This window comes from Chrysochloris asiatica, unplaced genomic scaffold (genome assembly GCF_000296735.1).
Source record: "Chrysochloris asiatica unplaced genomic scaffold, ChrAsi1.0 scaffold00065, whole genome shotgun sequence".
NCBI lineage: Eukaryota > Metazoa > Chordata > Mammalia > Afrosoricida > Chrysochloridae > Chrysochloris > Chrysochloris asiatica.
Window position 1 is genome coordinate 10,442,785 of NW_006408583.1, and position 22,487 is coordinate 10,465,271.

Genomic DNA, 22,487 nt, shown 5'->3' on the forward strand with positions numbered 1-22,487 from the left:
TTTTGAACTGCCGACCTTGAGGTTAGTAGCCCGATTCATATCCACTACGTTACCAGAGCTCCTTTTCCTTGTATAATAGTAAGCTGGAATATCACACAGTTAATCCAGTAATGGTATAGTAGCTTAAGATGATTTTGGAACACTTCATTTGACATTGGTTTCAGACAGTCTGTGTCTAATTCTTCAAATATTTTTGGTGCTAGCAAATTTTCTGAGACAGGTTTAGATTTTCTGAATCATCCAAAAGTCTTTGGAGCTTATTGTGATGAACATGATGGGTGATCAAGCCAGATGTTTCTATTTTTTAATAAGAAATACCATAATTAATTTTTCTCACAGAGCTTGCAAATGGACCATAGAAGAGCAATAATAATTGAATTCCAGTAGCTCTTTGAATATGTTATCATCATGGGATCAATGCAGAACTGAGGTGACAACTTGACATATTGTTTATCCCTAGTAATTTTCGAGCTTCTTTTGAGTCCATAAAAATAAATTTGTCTATATTAGAATCAGTGTGAGGCTTTATGTATACATGTAGATACACACAGATACATTCAAGCATGTTTACATGCATATCTTTCCACACACCAAATTGTATAGTCTTAACTCAGCTCCATATGTAAGTTTTACTTTAGGGTAGATGTTAACAGAATCTGAGTAAAATTATTATAAGCGGTGGCCTGAAAAGGCCTCTGAAGGCAAAAGATATATATACATTTTTTTAACTGAAAAATTTGTATTTAGAATTAGCCAGCTGGACTCAGTTTAGATGATCCCAATTTTGTTGACAACATCCTACATCTGACTGCAAAAGCAGTCGTAGTCGGGAGCCATTGGAACTTATACACCTTCTTTTCTTTATCAGGCTGGATTAAATTGTTGACCTTGGCTAAGTCCAAGTCCTAGAGCTTCTTCACAGCCTGTTGGATCTGGTGCTTGTTGGCCTTGACATCCACAGAGAACACAAGTGTGTTATCTTCAGTCTTCGTCATGGCTGACTCAGGAGTCGAGGGACTTCGATGGTGGGCAAGCTTTTTTCCTGGGGGTGCTTTTTTTCAGGATATTTGGGCTGCCTCTGGAGCCACAGTGTCAAGGGCCACTGGAAGGTGGGTGACGTGCGGATATTTTTTTGTGGCTGTGGAGGTCTTTGAGCATGGTCTTCAATGCCTTTGCTTTGGCTTCAGTTTTGGGAAGGGCAGGGGCTTCCTTCTTTGCTTTCGGCACCATCTTCATAAAAAGGCAATGCAAAAAATATTAAGGTTTGTTGTTGTGAAGCACTATGGAGTCAGTTCCTACTCATAGTGACCCTGCACAGGGTTTCCGAGGCTGTAAATTGTTAAATCTTATCAATTCAGTTCTGACTCGCAGAGCCTCTGTGTAGGGTTTCCGAGGAGTGACTGCTGGGTCTGAAACACTTACCTGTTAGCAGTCCAATGTGTATCCTATAGTGCCAAACCAGGATGCCATATTAAGGAATAAGCATTTTTATATAGAAATTTTAGGCTACAGGTAAGTTTTTACCACAGGGTCGGCAGTTTAAACCCACCAGCCGCTACTCTGAAACCCGTACAGGGTTGCTTTGAGTCGGAACTGACTTGAAGGCACTTAACAACAACAACAACAACAACAACAACAACTTCGACTGCAAATTGGAGAGCTTGGTGTATAATCTACATTATGTACTTAATTATTTGAGAAATTTGCATATGTGTTGGGCATAAACAGATATTAAGGAAAAGAGAAAACTAATGAAGTACAAATTTTACTTTCATAAAGACTACTAAGACAGTCTTACCCTGTTCACATTTCAGGACAGTCAAATGAAAAAATAGTTGCTAAAGGGAAATACCAGGATTGAATATGCAGATGATGCTTGTTGAAAGCGAAATACTTACTGATGAAGCTCAAAGACCACAGCTTTTGTTACGGTTGCACCTCAGTGTAAAGAAAACAAAAATCCTTACCACTGGGCCAATAAATAACGTCATGAGAAATGGAGAAAAGATTGAAATTGTCAAAGACTTCATCATGAAAGCAGCATTCAGGAAATCAAATGACATATTATATTAGGCAAATCTGCACAAGACCTCTTTAAAGTGTTCAAGAGCAAAGATTTTAGTTTGAAGCCTAAAGTGCACCTGACCAAAGCCATGGTGTTTTCAGAGAAGTAGCCTCATCTGCATGTGAAAGTGTACAGTGAATAATGAAGACTGTAGATAAATTGATTGAGTTATGGTATAGACTGTTACGGAGAAAAATATTAAAAGTACCATGGACTAAGAAAAACACAAATATCTGTGTTGGAAGAAGTACAGCCAGAATGTGTTTTGGAAGCCAGAATACTGTCATACTTTGGACATGTCAGGAGGGACCAGTTCCTGGAGAAAGACATCATGCTTGGTAAAGGGTCAGCAAAAAAGAGGGAGACCCCAACGAGATGGATTGGCACAATGGCAGCAGCGGTGGGCTCAAGTGTAGCATTGATAGTGAGGATGGCACAGGACTGGGCAGTGTTTTGTTCAGTTGTGCATAAGGTTGCTATGAGTCAGAATATACTGGATGGGGCATAACAACAACCACATAGGGGAATATGATTTTGTTTTCTTTTTGTGATTTAAAATTTATTTGAAATTCCTATTAAGTTGTGGTTTGAGATAGTGTTTATCAGTTATGATGACTTCTGGTTATCAAATAAGAAACTAAACCCAAAAAACGGCCATTGACTATATTCTAACTTATAACCACACCCTATATAGGGTTTCTGAGACTGTAAATCTTTTTTTCTTCCACAGGGTGCTTGGTGGGTTTGAACTTGCAACCCTTAGGCTGTTTACCCTACGCACCACTAGGGTGTACCTCCAATGAAGAAAACCATTAGTTAATGCCTTCTTGGAAAAGCATGTGTTGAACTTCTTTCCAGTTCATCCCCAGCCTCTTCTCCAAACTATATATAAATTATTAATTTTGCACAGGATCTACAGATCTCTGCATCATTTCATTATAAAAAAGATAAAAAGTACCCACGAAAAATGTAGTATTTTGTGAAATAAAAGCATAGCTAGAAATTTATAGATTAAGGAAATTAAAAATTCAACTCCAGAAATGTTTAATTCTGTATTCCTTGTTGTATGTCTGAAAAGGAAACATTTTTTTGTCAAAAATAAACATGACACCTGACTTTCTTGTACTGTCTGCAACCTGCTGGGTGGTTTTGTTTTAAAAGTATTTTATATAACTAAGTCTTCCCAATAGTTTTCTGAAAACAGACTTTATAGCAGGCCATGTTAAAAGATGGAAGGCTCTGCTCGACCAAATTGTTGTTGTTGTTATATGCTTTGGAGTCGGTTCTGACTCATAGAGACCCTGTACAGGGTTTCTGAGGCTGTAAATCTTTACAGGAGCAGAAAGCCTCATCTTTCTTCTGCAGAACAGCTGGTGGTTTCGAACCACTGACCTTGCGGTTCACAGCCCAATTCTACTGCCTTTGTTAGGGACCATGTGTGCTGTGTTCATGGAGCTGATGGGATTTGGTTCATAATTCACTGTCATGTATTTTAGCTTCAGTGGGAGTATTTAGGTCTAATGTTACCTTGGATAGATTCTGAGTGTTTTATCTTGCTCCAGGTCGGATTATTACACTCTAGAATGTACTTAATTACAAGGGTTATGTTTCCGTCACCCATTCACAGCACCTCCCTTCACTACACCCGACGTCATCAATGGAACTTCACTTGCAGATTGACTTGAAAGATGGAAGCTTGAAGTCAACATACTTTTTTCGTATGCCTTCTCCTCACATTGGTTATTTTAGTCATTTCTACAGAAGATCTTTTTTTAGGGTTATATTTGTCTAATATTTATATTTAGTAAGATGCTAAGGAAAAAGGAACTTTTTACTGATACTAGGTATTAGAATGCCGTATGAGGGACTTGAGTTTCATTGCGTTTTTAAGTTCCTGCAGCATAGATTTCTCTTCAATAAAAGTCTTTGACTGGACTCTTGCCTCAGTCAGATTCTCTAGGTGTTTTGGAATAGTCTTTATTTCAGTCCTTTGAGATTGAGCACAGTATTTGTAAATAATAATTACAAAAAGGGCACTAACCATTGTGTCCACAGTTCTAATCCACTCAGTTCAAGGATTCATTTCAATGGTCACAAAAAACTTAGACACCATACTCAACAGTTATAGGATTTATTAGGGACGTTAACAGTTACAGTTCAGGGTCAGAAATGTTTAGGGCTCAGTTGTTTCAGTCAGGACAAGTCTCTCTGCTGCCATGCTCAGAGGCAGGCCTCTCTCAGTCCTTGGGTCCCTTGGCCTGGCCTCTGCCCTGCTCCAATAGTGTTACAAAAGGGCTGCTGATAAATGTTCACATAGCACATCATTGAGTCATTGAGTCACTGAGTCACTGAGCTCGAGTTTCCACTATTAAATGCCTTAAAGGCACCTTATTCTGCAAGCAAGCCTCCTGCCCAGAGTCATTCTTCTTTAGCTCCATGGGCTGGGATCTAGCTCATTGGTCTTTCTTGTGCCCTGGCTCCTGTTTCTGCTGTCAGTTTCTCCTCCGCTAACCAATGTCAGCATTCTGTTACTAGATAGAGGAAGTGCAGAGCACAGAATCTTGGGGTCCAAAGGACATGCTTCACTCTTGGCTCTTTCTTGTTAGTAGTGAGATCTTCCTTCCTATTTCTGAGATGGCTCATTTAAAACCCAGCAGGATAGCAAAATTGACCAATTCCTTTGTTAGCTTTCCAAGTTTTTACAATTACAATAAGCCCTGTTAACAGTCATTCACAGCTGAATCATATTATTCATCAGCATCTTTCTCCATGGTCTCTGAGACCCATCAAGAAAGTCATTTTGACTGGAGTTGTAAAGACTATGACTAGAAGAGTAAATCAAATTATTTACTGCATCACACTAATTTATTGTAGAATCCCAGTTTTCTATGCACGTATGGATTTTGTCTTGGCAACTTTTCTGTATTTGCCCTCATTTTGAGCACTTGTTTGCAGTCAAGTCTTTATGCTTGTATCACATGCTGCTTTATACATTCCCAAGTATATTCATTCTAGATTCTGTCTTTGTTGTGGAATAAATAACCCTAACTGGATAAAAAGGAGTTCTGATGGCAAACATTGGGTTAAGTTGTAATTTTGTGATGGATTTAATTATTTCATGTGTTCAGCTTTAAGAGCCTGATTCAAGGGTTACTGATTTTTGGGTTATCTTGGAAAAATCTTTTAATGATGAAAATTTAAGATTATTGCCTTGTGTATATCATTTTATTTTTAGAATTTAATGTTTTATTACTGACTTAGAAACCCATGCCTGAAACTGTCAAACTCTTTAACTTTCTAAATGTTTTTGTCCACATGCAGCCTTCATTGAAAAAGAGATTTTTCTCTATCAAATTAATTGTAGAAAATCAACTTCTTTATTTTGTAGTGTAGGCTTAATGAAAACCACAGGGTGTTTCCCCTTCTCCCCCGCTCCCCCCAAGAAATCTTTAAAGGGATGTTTAAACAAATCAAAATACACATATAACTTAAAAGAAATAATTTGGTGTGGCACGGTTTAAATGAAAAAACAAGGACACACACACGCATACACATACTATATAACCTTTCTTTGAGGTTTTTGGTTTAAGTCTTCTGTCATATAATGCCAAAAACTTTGTTCTGAGCTGCGTGTGTGTTGAAACATGCATGCCTGTCCTAGTGTCATAACTAATTATATCTCTTCTCTGCTTACTTCTAGTAATTGGGAAGTAGACCTACCGCAGCAGATGCTTTAACATTTAGTTTTATCTTGAAGACATGTTACAGAAATCAAGTTTGTTCCCATGCAGCAACTTGACATTGTAAACAGATATTACTGTTTTAAATAACACTACCTACTTTGTGCTTTGGAGAAATAGTGCACTTGAAGAAAAATGTCAGGGGTTCTTAAAAGTGCATTTATCTTTACTAGTAGATTGTATGTGGACGCAGACTCACACAGCAGTTTTGATTGAGCGATATCGTCTGGAATTGACAGTGATGGGCTAACATTGTGGTATCATTGTCTCACAGGATTTCCTTTCCTTTTACCCAAAGCTTGTCAAAAGACTGGCTTTTGGGAACCTGCTAGTGCTTTGGTCACTTAATTTTCATGGATTGGTCTACAATCATTTGAGGCTTATTCTGAGAAGATGCATCGAGCAGAAGTTTCAGACTTGTAGATACCCTGCCTGGAACATACTTATGACTGGTGGAGCAAACAGTTTCTTATATGCACCAGCATGCAGGAAAATATGTGGTCTTTGTCCATGCCTGCTGAAAGAGTGCTTTACCAGTCTTCAGTCTCGTAGCTGCAGCCTTGTCGCAATTAAAGTCTTAGAACTGGGAACAGTTAATGCTGCCGATGGGTTGTGGTCTTTAACGTGCTGTGTTCCAGGGTGACCTTGGTCCGTACTCTCTAACAATTCTAGTCAGAACTTGGGAAGGGATTATATGTTAGAGAAGTTGTGACAATTTTTTAAAATGAATACAGTGACTTTTCTTACTAATAGACAGTTTGGGCTGTATTTACGAATTAGTAAATATATTGCCCAAGTGTCTTACTGATAATTGTTTAAAATTTATTATTGAAAATGCTAGACTTTTTTTTTAAAGTGAAGTTACAGTAATTCTTGCGTTGACATTTCCTTGTATACTTTCCTTTCCTTATAGTTTAAAGTAGAACGCTTAAACATCATTTCAAAGATAGCTCTTTGTTCATTTTATGCTAAATTATTACTATTAATAAGTTCTGTTGTTTCTGTCACATGGTAAAGTATGTAAAGGCATTGACCTTGGATAGTTTGGCCTCTTGTTATAACATTTCTGTGTTTTGAAAACTGTGAACTACCAGTGGTTTCTTTCTAATCAGGATATTATGATTTGTTACATTGAATATGTTAGCTGGTCCAAAACATAAAACATTTGAAGACAGTGACTATACAAAGCATGTGTAAGTTAGTGTCTTTCTACTTTTCTCATGTCCATTCCCCTTAAGAGTTTGTAGCGTCAGTCAAATTAATGCAGGTATGTTTGGTTTTAAGAATAACATGCTGAAAATCTACATTTGCGGATGATAGGCTACATCAGAGTGAGGGTTATTTCACAAACTGGCGGGAGCCTGGGGGCCCAGTCAGTGAGTGTGACAGAGAAGGTTGGCTTCCAGCCTCCCTGATAGGAGCTGCTTCCCACTCGCAGTTGATTAAGGGACTGAAGATGTCAAGGCTTGTCTGTTTCTGAACCTGGGGGTGGTGCCACCTACAGAAGATGTTTGGAAATGTTGGCGACATTTTTGTGTGTCATAAGTGGATGAATTGGTGCAAAATCTGTTAACACACAGGGTTGGGTTGTTCTGGCTAAAATATCAGTAGCACCTCTTCTGGGAATCCCTAGATAGTGATAGATAGAAAGGTAATATAAAACAAAACTTAATGCTGTTGTAATTTTATAACATAAAAAATAATGGTAAAAATGGCTTTTTTTCCTTCCTAGAATTCTCATGTAACAATTTTCTTTTTGCCCCCTAACAAATGGTTTTGTTTTTTTGAAGTCTATACTTTATTGCAACTAAACAAGTGGAACCTTAATTTTACTTCTTAATATTTTTCAGTAAATGTGATTTTTAGGGCTTATTTGTATTTGGTATCTGAAAAATATTTAATCATATTCATCCAAATATATATGTCTCTGCATCATATATGCAAATTCCCATGATATTATGTGTCAGTAAATTAGCACATAGTAAATGTGTAGAGACTTGTCTGTTGTTGTTATTCTAGTTTGTTCAAAAAATATTTAATTATCTTTGTGTGAAGACTTGCTAACCTATTAAAGGATTTTTAAACCAATAACAACAACATAAAGTTAAGAGTACATAAAAACAGAATTTAATAGAAACAAATATTTTCACATACTCAATACTTCCTCACAGCAATGCCAATTTTGAAGTTTTGACTGGGAACAGAAATTCCAACATAAGGCCCGGTGTTTTTGAATCCTGCTCAATTGGCAATAGCTATTTGGTAGACAGCATAAATACCCAAACCTTCTCTTCTTCTACAAACATTCATAGCCTTAAATGGTAAATGGAAAGTGTTCAGTAATCTACTAAAATGTCTGTAACTATAGCAGAGTTTTCATTTATAAAAAAGCAGCTTAAATTAGTCTGTCGATTTTGTATGGGCCTAAAGTACTATGTCGATACTTTCATAGGACAAACAATCCAGAACTCTTTGGTCATCTGACAAAGCTCTGATGTTGAGATATTAGGTGAATACTGATAATGTTATTTACTAAGGTGGATTATTGAGGAGGGGGGAAGTATATGTTTAACTTGAGATAATGCAGAGTTTATAAAAAACATGCAAAATTAATACAAAGAATTCCCATCAACCCTTCACCTCGATTCTCCAAGTTAACATTTGCCATGACCGTGCAGTTTTTAAAAATTGAGATAAAGTTTATATTCATTGTTTTGTAGTAAATTCACAAGATTGTGCAATTATGGCAGCAGGTAAATTCCTGGACATTTTCATCAACCTCAAAATCCACATACCTATTCTGAACCCCCCTCACTGGCATATTTTACTTTTGGACCCTTTGTTTTCTCATCTGTATAGAAAAGGTATTGTATTAGTGATCTTGGACTATTTTGAGATGTATTTGGAAATAACTGTCATGGTATCTTTCTGAACTCCAAACCAAACTCATTGCCATCAACTCAATTCTGACTCATCTCGACTCTACAGGACAGAGTAAAGTGCTCGGGAGGGTTTCCAAGACTGTCAATCTTTACAGAAATAGACTATCTCATTGCTGTTCTACAGAGTGAACTCACTGTCAGTGAACTCACTATACTGCCAGGTCCCTGAGAGATGAAGTCTCAAGTATCAGATGCCCAATGCTCATTAGTGTCTCTTCCCTTATCATGAGAGCTAAAGTGTCATATCTATTGTTAAATTTATTGGGTTGGTTCTGATTCATAGAAACTCTGTATATAGGTGGAGAGGCTAGTGGGTTTGAACTGCCAACCTTGTGGTTAACAGTCCAGTGCTTATCCTACAATGCTACACCAGGACTCCAAAGTATCATTCGTCTGTGTACACAAATCAATTTGGAAATGCTGGTGCTAATGAGAGGAATTGTACTTTTTCTAAGTAAGCATTCTCTTACTGTTGCTGTTGTTGTGTGCCGTGGAGTCGGTTCCGACCCATAGTGACCCTGTACAGGGTTTCCGAGGCTGTAAATCTTTACAGGAGCAGAAAGCCTCATCTTACTCCCATGAAACAGCTGGTAGTTTCAAACTGCTGACCTTGCGGTTCGCAGGCCAATTTGTAACCACTACGCTACCAGAGCTCCTTATTCTCTTATTAGCATTTCCCAAATAGAAACATAATGGTGGTAATGCCCAAATTGTTAATATAAAGTATGACAACCTGCAAAATTCCGCAAGTGTGTGTGTGTTAAATAATGTTTACAAACGTTGTTGTCGTTAAGTGCCATTGAGTCAGTTCTGACCCATAGCAACCCTGTATAGGGTTTCCAAGGAGCAGTTGGTAAGCTTGAACTCTGCCTACCTTGCGATTCTTACTGACTTTGCTATCCAGTGCATTGACCCACAGCACCACTCCAGGACTCTGTATACAAACATAGGTTTGGGCAATACAACTTTTGCAGTGGGCATCCATTATATTCTGCGTGCTGATCTTTTTATTGGTTATCGTTTTACTTAGAATTTTAATTTTTATTCATTTTAATGCAGTTATTATTCAAATGTTTTTAAACTTCACACCTTTTGACTTCATAACAAGGCATAGTACACGTCACAGTTGAGTAGAACCAACATCTACAATAAGGGTTCCTTTGTTATCATAGATGACAAGACTCCTCATGACCTGGTCTCATTAGCTTTAGATGATGTCATGGTTTGATGGTGGGCATATTGGTTGGCTTTGATAACCTACGTTTTGTAAGAAGAAGAATTAATTATGGTTCTGATTGCCTTACCACCCTATTTACTAATGTTTATAAATATTTATAATGTTGTGAAAAGCACCCTAGGAAGTGTAGGGGCAGAGAGAACACCAGTCATAAACCCCAGCATGGCAAATTTGACAAGGGACAGTATTTTTTTAAGCCTCAATTTCCAAATTTTCGAATGTGTAGGAAAAATAATATTTATTGCCTGTGGCTAGAATAACGATGAAATAGAGTTAGGGCAGGATCAGTACAGTGCCTGATATAAAATAAAAGCTCATTAAGATGAGGGGCGGCACCACACAGATTTATTTATGTTTTGTTAAAAGAAAGAACTCTGTAGTTCTGAGCTACCACCTACGAAACTATATGCTATTTCGTTTCTTCTTGTTCAAACAAAGCTGATAACCAATAGAAATAATTACCCTCACTGAGGTCACAGTGGCAGGATTTCAACCCAAATAGTTGATTTGCTTCATGTAATTTTTAGCATTTAAAGTTAGACCTGCACATTGTGAAGTGGTAAAAATGCTTTTTATGGTATTTAAACAAATAGGACAAGTAAAACAATGAACCAGTATGCAAATACATATCTTTATGGTGACGTTTGCTACTGAGCAGTGTAAGATATGGTGGACAAAAGAACTACTGAATTACATGTGATGCAAATGTTCAGTTTTGTATGAATTCTGTGGCTGGTGAGATGTTCAGAAGTACAACTTTTGGCCAGTCATTCAACCTGGTAATTTTTTGTTTTTTTTCAATTTTGGTGTTTCTTATTGTCTAAGTTTGTAAGTGTCTGTACAAAACTATGTGTTTGTCACAAATGTGCCTTAAGTATGGAAAAGCATATGGACACTGCAGTATTTTGCCATCATGACATTAAGGGAAGAATGCATAAAAAGAAACAGGATGAATACTTCTGAACAGAAGGAAAGGCCAAGCTATAGAATGAACTTCTGAATGACAGCTAATGTTAGGATAGCTATGGAGTAAATGCCAGGTCAATTGTGGGTGTTCGTGAACTCCGTGGATATAAAATGACAGTAAGTACTCTTCCCCTTCTATACCGGGGATGCTGAATTCCCCCAGTATCAAAAGGGATGGCCAACCAAACGAGATGGTAAGAAATTAAATGATTAAGACACAGGAGAGTCCAGGATTAGGAGGGGCTGGTATGTGTGATGAACATTCCAGATTGACACCGTGGTGTGGCCCATAACCCAGACTCTATCATTGACTAGCTGTTTGATCTTTGTGGCGTCTTTGCGTTTCTTCAGAACTGCTTATCTGAGGAGCACTAAATTACGATGGTAACTGGATCTGCACTTTCCTGCACTATTGATAGATTGGTAATGGTGCCTTGAGAAGCTACGGTCTTGAGAATCTGATGGAACAGTTTATTCTACCCTTGTGGGGTCACTATGAGCCAGAATCCATGAGATGGCAAATCGCAACAGCATTTGTGAAGAAGGATTCTGAGATCATGCCCATGGGCAGTAATTGAGCAATTGCTGGTGACAGGGTGGTGATGCTGACTGAGCACATGCAGGCATACATGTGTGTCTGTGGATACATGCACCATATTTGTTGACTAATCAAATGTAAGAATTCTTTTCAATTTGATTATATAACAGAGATTACATTTTGCTTGACTCTGTGGTTGAGACGATCTTCCTCTAATTTGGCAGTCTGTTTCTGACTGAAATTCACTGTACACCTAACTTACGGGGAGTATCATAAGCATAGAGCCAGTGGCCTTAATTTGTTGTTATGTGCCGCTGAGTCAGTTCCTACTTACCTTGACCCTGTATAGAGTTTCTGAGGAGTGGCTAGTGAGTTTGAACCGTTGACCTTGTGATTCAAACTGACTTTGCAGTCCTGTACTTTTCCTATAGCACCAAATCAAGTACGGTGATTACAGATGAGTAAACTGTGACTGGTAGGGTCATCCCTTCACAGGGTCTCTGTGAGTCGGAACCGACTCAAAGGCACGGAACAACAATCACCATAAGTAGCGTAAACTAATACAGATGTTGAATGGGAGCTAAAATACAATTTTACCTAAGAGCATTGACAATAAGCTTCTAAGATGATCATATGCACTTTGAATTGTAAATTTTGAAATCTAAAAATACACTGGGTTTTAAATCCTGAGCTTCATGTATTTTAGCATGCTATCTTGTGGTCTATTTTTATTAAGAAATCCACGAAACCTGGAAAGTAAGTGATAGATAACAATTTGCGTTTCTTTTCTTCTTATTCTAAATGTCTCCCTAGACTTACATTGTTTTAGAGATCTTTGCTGAAAATAATACCAAATATTTTTTGACTGAAAATATGTAGTAAGTTGAAACTTGTATACAGTATAAATGAAGTATTATGTTTGCCTTATTTAAGCAGCGCTGCACTCCACCATCAGCCTTTCAAAGCTGCAAAGGACATTGGTAGATTTTGTAGGGTTTCTTGTTGTTTTTAGGTGCTGTTGGGTAGGTTCCGACATCATCTGCATATCTCAGATGTAGGGTTAACATCTGAATTTTACGGGTACCTTCCATTTTTGGTTTGGTTACATCACAAATCATGAAATATAGAAAGCAAAGTAAGTGCTACTCGGTAGTGGTATAGGTCCTGGAGTGAGTTCCAAGTCATCACGACCCTGCATAGAGTTTCCAAGGCTTTAAATCTTCACAGGAGGAGCAGAAAAGCCCCTTTTTCTTAAGTGGAACCGCTGGTAGATTAATTGCTGACCTTGAGGCCATCAACCCGACTGGTAACCACTACGCTACCAGAGCTACTTAGTACAGAAAAAGGAAAATTTGGGACCCTGAGCTTTTTCATTATGTTTGGGGATGGAGAGTGGATGTAGTAGAAAACAGTGCCTTCTTAAGATCAAGCTAGTGTGGCTCTGTTTTCTCGTTCCTCATCTTCGAAGAGGCATAAGAATACTATACTGGTCTTGCATATCTTGGGAGGATCAGTGTGAGAATGTGTTTGATAACAGGTGGTAGTTGTCAAGTACTGTCCAGTCTGTTCCGACTCACAGCGATCCTATGTGTAGAGTTTCCGAGGAGTGGCTGGTGAATTTGAACCACCAACCTTGTGGTTCAAACCAACTTTGCAGTAAATGGGTTAATGACTAATTATTCTGAAATTTTATTTTATTCATTATACAAATACTGAATGAGGACCTTGTTTATGCTAGGCATTTGCCTTTTGGGCTAGAAATAGGAAGAACTCAACAACTCCCCAAGAATTTTACAGTCTGGTGGAATTATGGATTTCTGACATTATATTTTATAGTCCTTTAATTTTTTACTACTGAGATCTTTATTGTGGGTCAATTTTTATCTCCAGGAACATGCAAAGAAAACAAATTAATTTTTTCCCCTCTGTTGTAACATAGAAACTTGACTGTTAGAATTCACCTGTGTACTTCCCTCACATAATGTATAGAGGATGTTGGGAAAAGATTTAATTGACTGTTGAAACTCACCAGCTGTTCCTTGGAAACCCTGTACAGGGTCTCGATGAGTCAGAACCAATTAATGACATTTAACAACAACAACATGCATACACTGGGAGGATGGTACAATGACATACATTGACAAAGCCAAAAGACTTGAACGTATGTTGAGTTACATGTGCAATAGCTTTTAGACATGCAGTTGTCATTATTAATATTTGCTAACACTAGAAATACTATGGGCCAGCCGAAGACCTTTTCTCAATCCTCTCTAAGCAGGCAGTTATGGATATATATGTGTGTGTGTTTATATATACATGTTATTGTTAGGTGCTGTGGCATCATTTCTGACCCATAGCGACTCTGTGAACAATAGAATGAAACACTGCCTGGTCCTCTGTCATCCTTACAATTGCTGCTGGGCTTCAGCCTGTTTCTTCTGCCATTGTTTCAGTCCATCTCATTAAAAGTCTCAGTCTTTTTCAGTGACCTTCTGCTCTGCCAATCATAATGTCCTTCTCCAGGGACTGGTCCCTCCTGATAACATGCTTGAAGTATATTTGTGTTGTTGTTATTAAGCACTGTTGAATAGGTTCTGACTCAAAGTGACCCTGTATAGGGTTTTTGAGGAGCAGCTGGGTGAGCTTGAACCACCAACCTTGAGGTTCAAACCAGCTTTGTAGTCCACCACATTAACCCACAATGCCACACCAGGACTCTGTTGTTAAGTGCCATCAAGTCTGTTGTGACACATAGCGACCCTGCCTAGGAGTCCTGGTGTGGCGCTGCGAGTTAATGCGCCAGACTGCAAAGCCGTTTGAACTACAAGCTTGATGGTTCAAGCTTACCAGTCGCTCCTTGGAAACCCTATGCAGGGTCGCTCTGGGTTGGAACCGACTCTATGGCACTTAACAACAACAACATACATATTTGTAGCTCTTCTATCGAAAACTGAAGAAAATATTTTTTACTTCGTGGATTTGGTTGTCCTAGTCTTTGTAGCATTTTCAGTTTAAAAGTTGCTCTAACAAGGTGTCATCTTTAAGAAGCTGATGATTTTGTGAGGTATGGCATTATGCAGGACTTGGGAGACATGAGGGTTGAATTTACTAAGAATGTATTAGAACCAACCGGCAGTTACGCTGGAGTTGACTCTAATACATGGTGATTCATATAGGTGTCAGACTAGAACTGTGCTTGTTAGCATTTTTAGTGGCTGATTTGCGAAAGTAAATCACAGTGTCTGCCCTACAAGAATAATGTAGACATTGAATTAATTTTGTTATTTGATTTTTTTCTAGAATTTCATTTTTTCCAGAGAGAAAGAGCTTGGGAAAAGTAATCAAGAAAAACTTGAGATTACCTCAGTTTAACTGCTATATTTGGAACTCTAATCTGCATGTTTTTAAGATTATGACATTGATGGTCTATTTTATATATGCATTTATTTGACCTCAGTGAATAGTAATTATTGACTATAACATTAAAAAAAAAAAAAAGTCTCCTTTGTTCTTTGTCCAAATTAGAACAAACTGTTTTCAGAAAGTGGGGCCATAGGATTCCTTGAATGTATACAGATTCAGTTCACCAAGGAAATTATGGAGAGAGGCAGCCATGCCTTTTGTTCCTCCAAATCCTAATCTGGGAACCATTAGCAGAGCGGATTTGCTTTGCGGCACATTCATAGAGCGAAAGGCAATTTCCAAAACTGCTAAAACCAATCCCTGTAGGGTTTTAGAGATTAAATTTACCACCTTATGTTATAACCAGGTGAAAATAATTATGTACTCAGCCTGCTGAGCTGAGCAGGGGTGGAATAGATTTCTAAGCCTGGATTCTAACTAGGTAGGAAGGCCATTGCGTTTTACTGAAGGTTCCTTGCAATTGAAAGCTTTATCCTATTAAAGCAGACCTCAAAATTGGTAAGACTTGGGGGAAAAAAAGGATCCTTTAGACTTCAATTGTACTAAAACCTCTTCTAACTTAAATCTGTGTTTCTTGGCAAGAGATTTATGTCACTTACCTTTAAAATGAGAGGCCCTGGTAGTTTACTGGATTATGAGCCTGGACTGCTAAACACAAGGTCAGTAGTTCAAATCTTCCAGTCGGTTTATGTGAGAAAGATGAAACTTTGTGCTCCCATAAAGATTTCCAACCTCGGAAACTCTGTACAGGGTCACTATGGGTTGGAACCAACTCAGTGGCGCACAACCACCACCACTGTATTTAAAATATAATACCAGACTCTTTCTTGCACATAGTTGTTTTTCATGAAATAGATGTTACATAAACTAAGTTTCTCAAGTACTGCTAACTCATGTGCTCAGCAACTATGTTGCCTACTTACTTTATTGGTGCTTTTGTTTATTGGGTGGACACTGCAGTTAACTGGGGATTCAATGATAAGGAAATAAAGAGTAATAATTCTCATTGTCATGGAGTTTACCTGTAATTGAGGAGATTGTGTTATTAAGCGGAAAGCATAAAAAGGTAACTTTGGTACATGTTAGAAATAGCACATATTGTCTTCCACCTTATGTCATTTGATCCTGAAATGATACTTTCAGGAAGATACTGTTCTTTTCTTGTGGCCCTGTGGGTTAATGTGCTGGACTGCAAAGTCTCTTTGAACTACAAGGTTGGCGCTTCAAGCTCACCAGATGCTCCTTAGAAACCGCATATAAAGTGTTGTTGTGGGTCAGAACCTACTCAATGGCACTTAACAACAAAAACAACAAAAGAGCAAATAGACCCAGGAAGGATAATGGCGTTGGCTAAATTCAGGCGGTTCTGTAACAGATTATGACTCTTGTCTGATACTAAGTCTTAGAATTTCTTCCTTTTATGTAGCTGCCACTCATTGCAACCAACACGAGAAAAGAAGATTGAAGTGCTTAAAAAGTATTGATTTTATTTCTGGAGTGGTTGAAGTGGATGTACATTGGCCCTAACAAGTGTAGACTTGGAGATCTAAAAATGCAAAACATTGACTCCTTTATTAGTGTAGTTTAACTCTGGAGTGAAATTGAAATACAGCAAATACCAGAATTATTGTGTTCTCAGGAAGTATGAAACCATCAAAGGATAGTCAAACTTTCTTTGAAATGTTGGGATAACTCATCTTTTTTCTGAATGTAGTGTTACTCAAAACTCCAAAACGTAGGGGAGCATCTTTACTCTTAAAAAAATCCTAGTAAAATGCTTCTTAGGAATAGGATGTTGAAGTTGTCTAGAGAATAATTAAAAAAAAAAAAAAAATCCTTGTTAATGTTTTCCCTTTTCTTTAAGCATGGCTTCAGAAAGAAAATTTATCATCTGGGATAATCCAGTTGCAGATGAGAAATGAGGTTATTTGTGTCAAGAGAAGGGTGTGTAACTTCATGGATTCATATGAAGGTTATGACTGTCTTGAGGGTTTTCTTCTAATTCCCCTGCAGGTACCAAAGCTTTGTGACCTTGAGGGAATCAGAGCGTTTCTAGAAGACTGATTCTTTGTCTGTAGAAAGAAGGAATTTGGGCAAAGGCACTTTCTAAGGTTTTATTCAGCTCTTCTTGCTTCAGAACTTTTTTTCATTTGTTTTTACTATGAATTCACACTCCTATCTTTTGTCTTAAGACTGCCACAGAACCCTGGTGAGGAGATTCTGTGTGTTGCTAAACTTAGGTTAGGTATCATGGACTCACATGCATGCAGTGGCATGCTTATGTAAATTCTTGGGTCAGTTGGTGACATTATAGTAAGCAGATAAAATATTACAGCTATTTGTGCTTAACATTGGTTTTACACTCATCGTATTTCGTTTCATTGCGATAATTACAATCGCCTCCGTGCATCATCATTCAACAGTATTTGCTTCTATTCCTCTGTTTATTTGATGTACACAAAAGCACTCAGGAATATATAATCATTTAAACAACTCAAGGGCACATTTTGCAAGCCTGCCTCTTGGTTGCCAGCACACAGCCTTTCTCTTTCCATGAGTCTAGAGTCCTCAGCTGCTCTATCTCTCCATGCCCTCATCTCTGCCTTCATCTCTGGTGTCGCTGCTTCTCTTGATAGGTCCCACATCCCACTCAGCTATTTGTTCTTGACAGAGAATCTTCAAGATCTCTAAATTTGGACAGAATAGATTGTATTCTCTGTCTCAGATTTCCTGCTTCTCTCCAGAATTCTGTGCTTTTTCATAGCTCTTTTTCCCTGGATAGCATGACACATGAGTGATGACCTCAAAAGAACCTTCTGGGCTTTTTTCTTTCTTCTACTGGCATATCAGTACAGGTAATAGCCTCACATTTTTCCTTTGAAGACTTCCTTGTAGGGTTCTGTATGGAGTTCATGTGCACATACTTTAAAATGTTTTATCAAGAATCCATGTTCCTTTTTTCAACAAGCATCAGAAAATCTTTGTTTTAGGTGTAGACTTTGATTTCATTCATTCCCATAACTTTGATCTTGTTTCTGATTAACGAACAGTACCACCTGAATAAAGCCTATAGCATGGCCAGTTCAAAACCTCGTGCAGCCAGGAAACTGCATGACAGTGTTTTGTTCCTTGCCAGCTGGAAGTCTAATAGAATGGCTTTACTGGTTGCTGTCAGAGAATTTTAGTTTTCTTGAGTTTTCAACTGTTCTTTTCCTGTTTAACTTGCTAGTAGTTAAGAGTTCTAGTCTGTAGTGTGATATAGCATAATAAAGTAATTGCTGGTAAGCTTTCCAGAGTTTCCTAGATCTTCTTGGATGGATCTGCTTCTCTGATGGTCTGCACATGTGGCAGCCATGGCTGGTGTTGGCTCTATTGAGTGTAATAGAAAAGTAGTGGGGGCAAGGGGGAGTGTGTATGTGTATGGCGGGGGGGGGGGGGGGGGCAGAGTATTATGGAGCTGTGTGCTACCCGGGTGAGACATTGGCTAACAGAGGCTGGTGGTTTGAAAAAGTATAGCCCATGAATCGATTATGTGATTGAGTTTGAACACAAGCGTGTGATTAAGTTTGAACACAGTTCACTAAAGGCAGAGAACGTGTATGCAGCTTGATGTCAGCCACAGGCTTAATTGTATGGAGTTCCGCCACCAAATCAGTTCATAATGGGTATCACGTAACTTTTGGAACTTGAATGCTTCCTATGTTAACTCTAGGTTTCATCTGATGCCAACCTTTTGCTGCTCTCTCTTAACAACCAAAAAAACTTCACTTGTAAACCAATGCTTTACTTTCCTTCTTATAAAAGTTAAGATATAAGAAATGTGTAAGCTGAATAAGAAATACACAAATGAATACAAATACATACCCGTCTTTTGAATGTACATGAGCCTTTTTTTACTTATTGGTTGAATACCAAGGTGTGAAGGCCAATGAAAATGGTCAATGAAGCTCATCCATCTTTTGGACACTTGGCACTTCATTGTACAAATGTGGACATTTATAATTTTGGCTTGGAAAAGCCTTTTAATTTTAAATGTTTGGCTTTTTATTTGGAATTCTGGCAACCCTTTTGGAGTTCTTAAATTTGGGGGGCTAGATTAGACTGGAAATAAAATAAACTCTACAAATAACTGGAAATACCCAGATTACTTCTTTTTTATAGGTTGCCAACAAATTTTATAAATTGGACCTTGGCGAATGATTATTTTAGGTTGTCTAACTTGTCAAGAAGCACAGTTTCTGTTATAAGGAAATAGCGACGTTTTTCGTTTAGAGGATGAAACATTTTCCACAACCATGAATCTGTTATTGGCTTCATTCAACCAGCTGCCAGTGGAATCCAATTTCTAGAAGGCAGAAGCAGTGCCATTTACTTTTGCTATTCTTACACCTATTTCTTTTACATTTTGAGTCCTTCAGCCTCCATGCATCCTTAGGGTCTTCCCCTGCCAGCTTAAATGTGTGAATAACAGAGTGAAGAGTGAGTTGAAGATTTGTTCTGTTTCCTGCTCTCAAATAATAATTTCTCATATTGTTCTTTTTTCCTTTGGTGATTTGCTTTTAGATTCTCAGTTACTAAATGAGTTTTATCAAAGGAGAAAAATGTACTAAGATACTTAGAAATTGAAAATATTTCTAAGTTGGAAATCACTTTGAATAAAAGAATCACATGAATGATATCCTTCAGTCCAGGTGATATAATTAATTGGTTTAATGAATGGACAAAGCAATTAAAATTTTTTAAATAATTCTTAACTACTGTGTGTCATATAGAGGTAATTACTCTGTTGCGGTGTGTGTCTTTGTTTAAAATGTGCTGTAAACTACTAGAAATTTCAATGAAATATAATTGTGTGAAGGTTAGAAAGAAAAATCCAGAATATGTTGTTTGAAAAGCTTTTAATTTCTATTCTAAATGTCTGCAAAAACCTTTGTAGCCTTTTTACAGATGTAAGCGTTTATGGTGAAGAGAGTAGCAAATATTTTATACATAATTCTTTAAAACTTAAGTTTCATTCTATATAAGCAGTTGGAGTAGGGGTAGGCATTAAAATGTGGGGGATTCCTGCACAAGTAGGTGGTTTGTGAGCTATAGCATGGATGTGGTGTTTCCTATTTACTTTAGGAAAAATTTTCTGTTCCCCTGGGGAAATAAACTTCCCATTTATTTTTCTGAAGTATTTTTCAAGTTGGTTACTTATTATTTTAAGTAATCCATGCTACTGTTTATACATAGAACCTAAGAAGCATTTCTAGTTGAATCTTGAACATTAAAAACTAGTTTCATTCAGCAAATACTCAACAAGTACCTACTGTGTGCTGGATGCTTGTAGAACTGCTGTTTTCTTTGTAAACATAAACACTAGGTGTAGATCTACATCCTCCTCTTAGAAAACATCCCCGAGAATAAGAACTAAGGTGAAAATGTGATTTGGCCTATAGTATGTTTTCTAGGCATTTCTGTGTATTTCATTAGAAAAAACAGTTTAAAAATATAGTTTAAAAATTTTTATTTTGTTGGACATAATTATAGAATACATATTAAAAGGTTTGATTAAGCAAACTCCATGTTTGTCAATGTTAGGGTTCCATGCAGAAGTCAGGTTATCATTTAATGATTTTTTTTTATTTTTTAATTTAAAGAAATTTTGCATTAGGGGAACAACCCGTTTATCTAAATCGTCAAAGTCTGTGGAACAACAACAAAGACAAGATTTTCATACCCAGCAGCCACCCATAACTAGAGTATTTCTGTTTGTGCATTAGGGCAAAAGGGCACCACGTTGGTTTAGGGGGGCAGAAAGGGGCGGGGATACCCCTTCCCCCCTGGAGTGAATGCTTTTAAACACGTTGCTGTTCATATTAAAGACAGCATTTTGAAGTAGCCTTTCTCTACCCGCACCCCCCCACCCCGTTCCTCTCGGCATTCATGTTTTAGTTTGCTCCCAAATGCTCACAAGTCTGTGCCAGACGGAAATTTGCAGAGGCCGCTGCAGCCCCACAGAGGCCATCGGGGGAGGGACGCGGCCAAACAGTCGGGCTCAGTCTCCCAGGCGGCCAAGCCCCCAGTCCCCAGTGCCTCCTGCCTGGCCTGGCCCCAGCCTCGGCCCCTTCTCTTCGCTGCACCCCAGCCCTCAGCCCCCAGCTCACATGTGGGCCCCCTCCCCCAGCTCTGGAGTCCCTCTGAGGCCATCTAGTCATACGCTGTCCATCAGATGTGTTTACTTTTTTCCTGACAGCCGACACATCTGGAGCACATATTCAGGTTAGTCCAGTGCCACTAGACACATTCCACAAGATCATTTCAGCGGTTGTTATGGCGATCTTCCTCCCTCCAGTGATTTTCAAGTTGCATGACAGAAATAGCTGGAGCTAAGCTGGGGGACAAAAGTCATCGGGATCAGGAAGGGCTTCTTTCACAGAATGAACTAATTAGTGACCCTCCTTTCTTCACAGGGCAATGAGCATATGGTTTAATAAAGTGAGTCTATGACACTAACCCCCCCCGCCCCCCAGGCAAAGTTGTCACAGGCTGAAAACTTCCCTGCTTTTGCTGGTGGGACGGTAGTCTGCTGTCTTTCAACAGAGTTTACTTCACAAGTAGAAAATGTTTGCTCCTGAGAGTTAAACTTCAGAACTTTTCCTTGGCTTCATTCTACCTAACTGTAGCAGGTCCTTCCATTTAAAGAGACAGTGCTCATTTTATATGTGTTTCATTGGTGGAATTTAGGCTTACTCAAGACTAAGCATTTTCAGTGAAACTTGTGTAAGTAATGTGAACTGGCTTCCAATTGTCATTCATTGGAGTTTTCCTATCAAATATAATCAATCTACTTCTCACTTGGACTATTAACAAATTTATCTACAACAGTCCTTTTGTTTGGGCATAGTTAGAGAATATGTTAGTATTAAGGTTTGATTAAGCAAGCCCAATTTGTACCATATGGTAGTTAGGTCACGTGAAGTCCAGTGAATCAAACATTTTTTGTCTTAGGCTTTAACATTTTGACTTTTGTGTAGGTTTTCGGACAACAATCTAGTGTGAACATCGTGTAGACATGGGAGTTGGGACCTGCGATGATTTTGTATTATGGCGTAGAAGTACTATTATAGTGTATAATAGATGTATAAGATAAGTTGTAAAGCACTGCCATTTTTATTATTAGAAGAATAGAATATGGATTTTTAATGGATAGTTATATAATACACATTCAGACTGAATACTCACTGCCTTTAATCATATTCTGAAAATTTAAAATCACAGTTGCCCGTATTCTTTCTTCTTTGTGCCATTCCTGTACTGCATATCTGTAAATCAGCCTCTAAAAATGCCTCCAACTGTACATATTTCATAATTTAAGCTCACATGGACCCCAAATATACTTTTGTACCTGTGTGTAAGCATATGTTCTTGTTCTCGTACCAACACTCATGAATTCCTGTCATGCACACACCCAGTTTTTAAACAGCCCCACGTGCCTCTCTCTCTATATATATATCTATATCTATATCTATATCTATATCTATATCTATATCTATATCTATCTATCTATCTATCTATCTATCTATCTATCTAT

General features: G+C 38.1%; 1 protein-coding gene across 1 annotated transcript in view; it reads left to right on the forward strand.

Annotated features, from left to right (window-relative positions):
* BNC2 (basonuclin 2) overlaps nt 1-22,487 on the forward strand; it is a 569,819-nt gene that overhangs the window by 22,150 nt on the left and 525,182 nt on the right. Inside the window, exon 2 of the mRNA XM_006864478.1 lies at nt 17,637-17,752. Coding sequence (XP_006864540.1) covers nt 17,702-17,752 — 51 coding nt within the window. The 5' untranslated portion in view covers nt 17,637-17,701. The remainder of the gene's footprint in view (nt 1-17,636; nt 17,753-22,487) is intronic.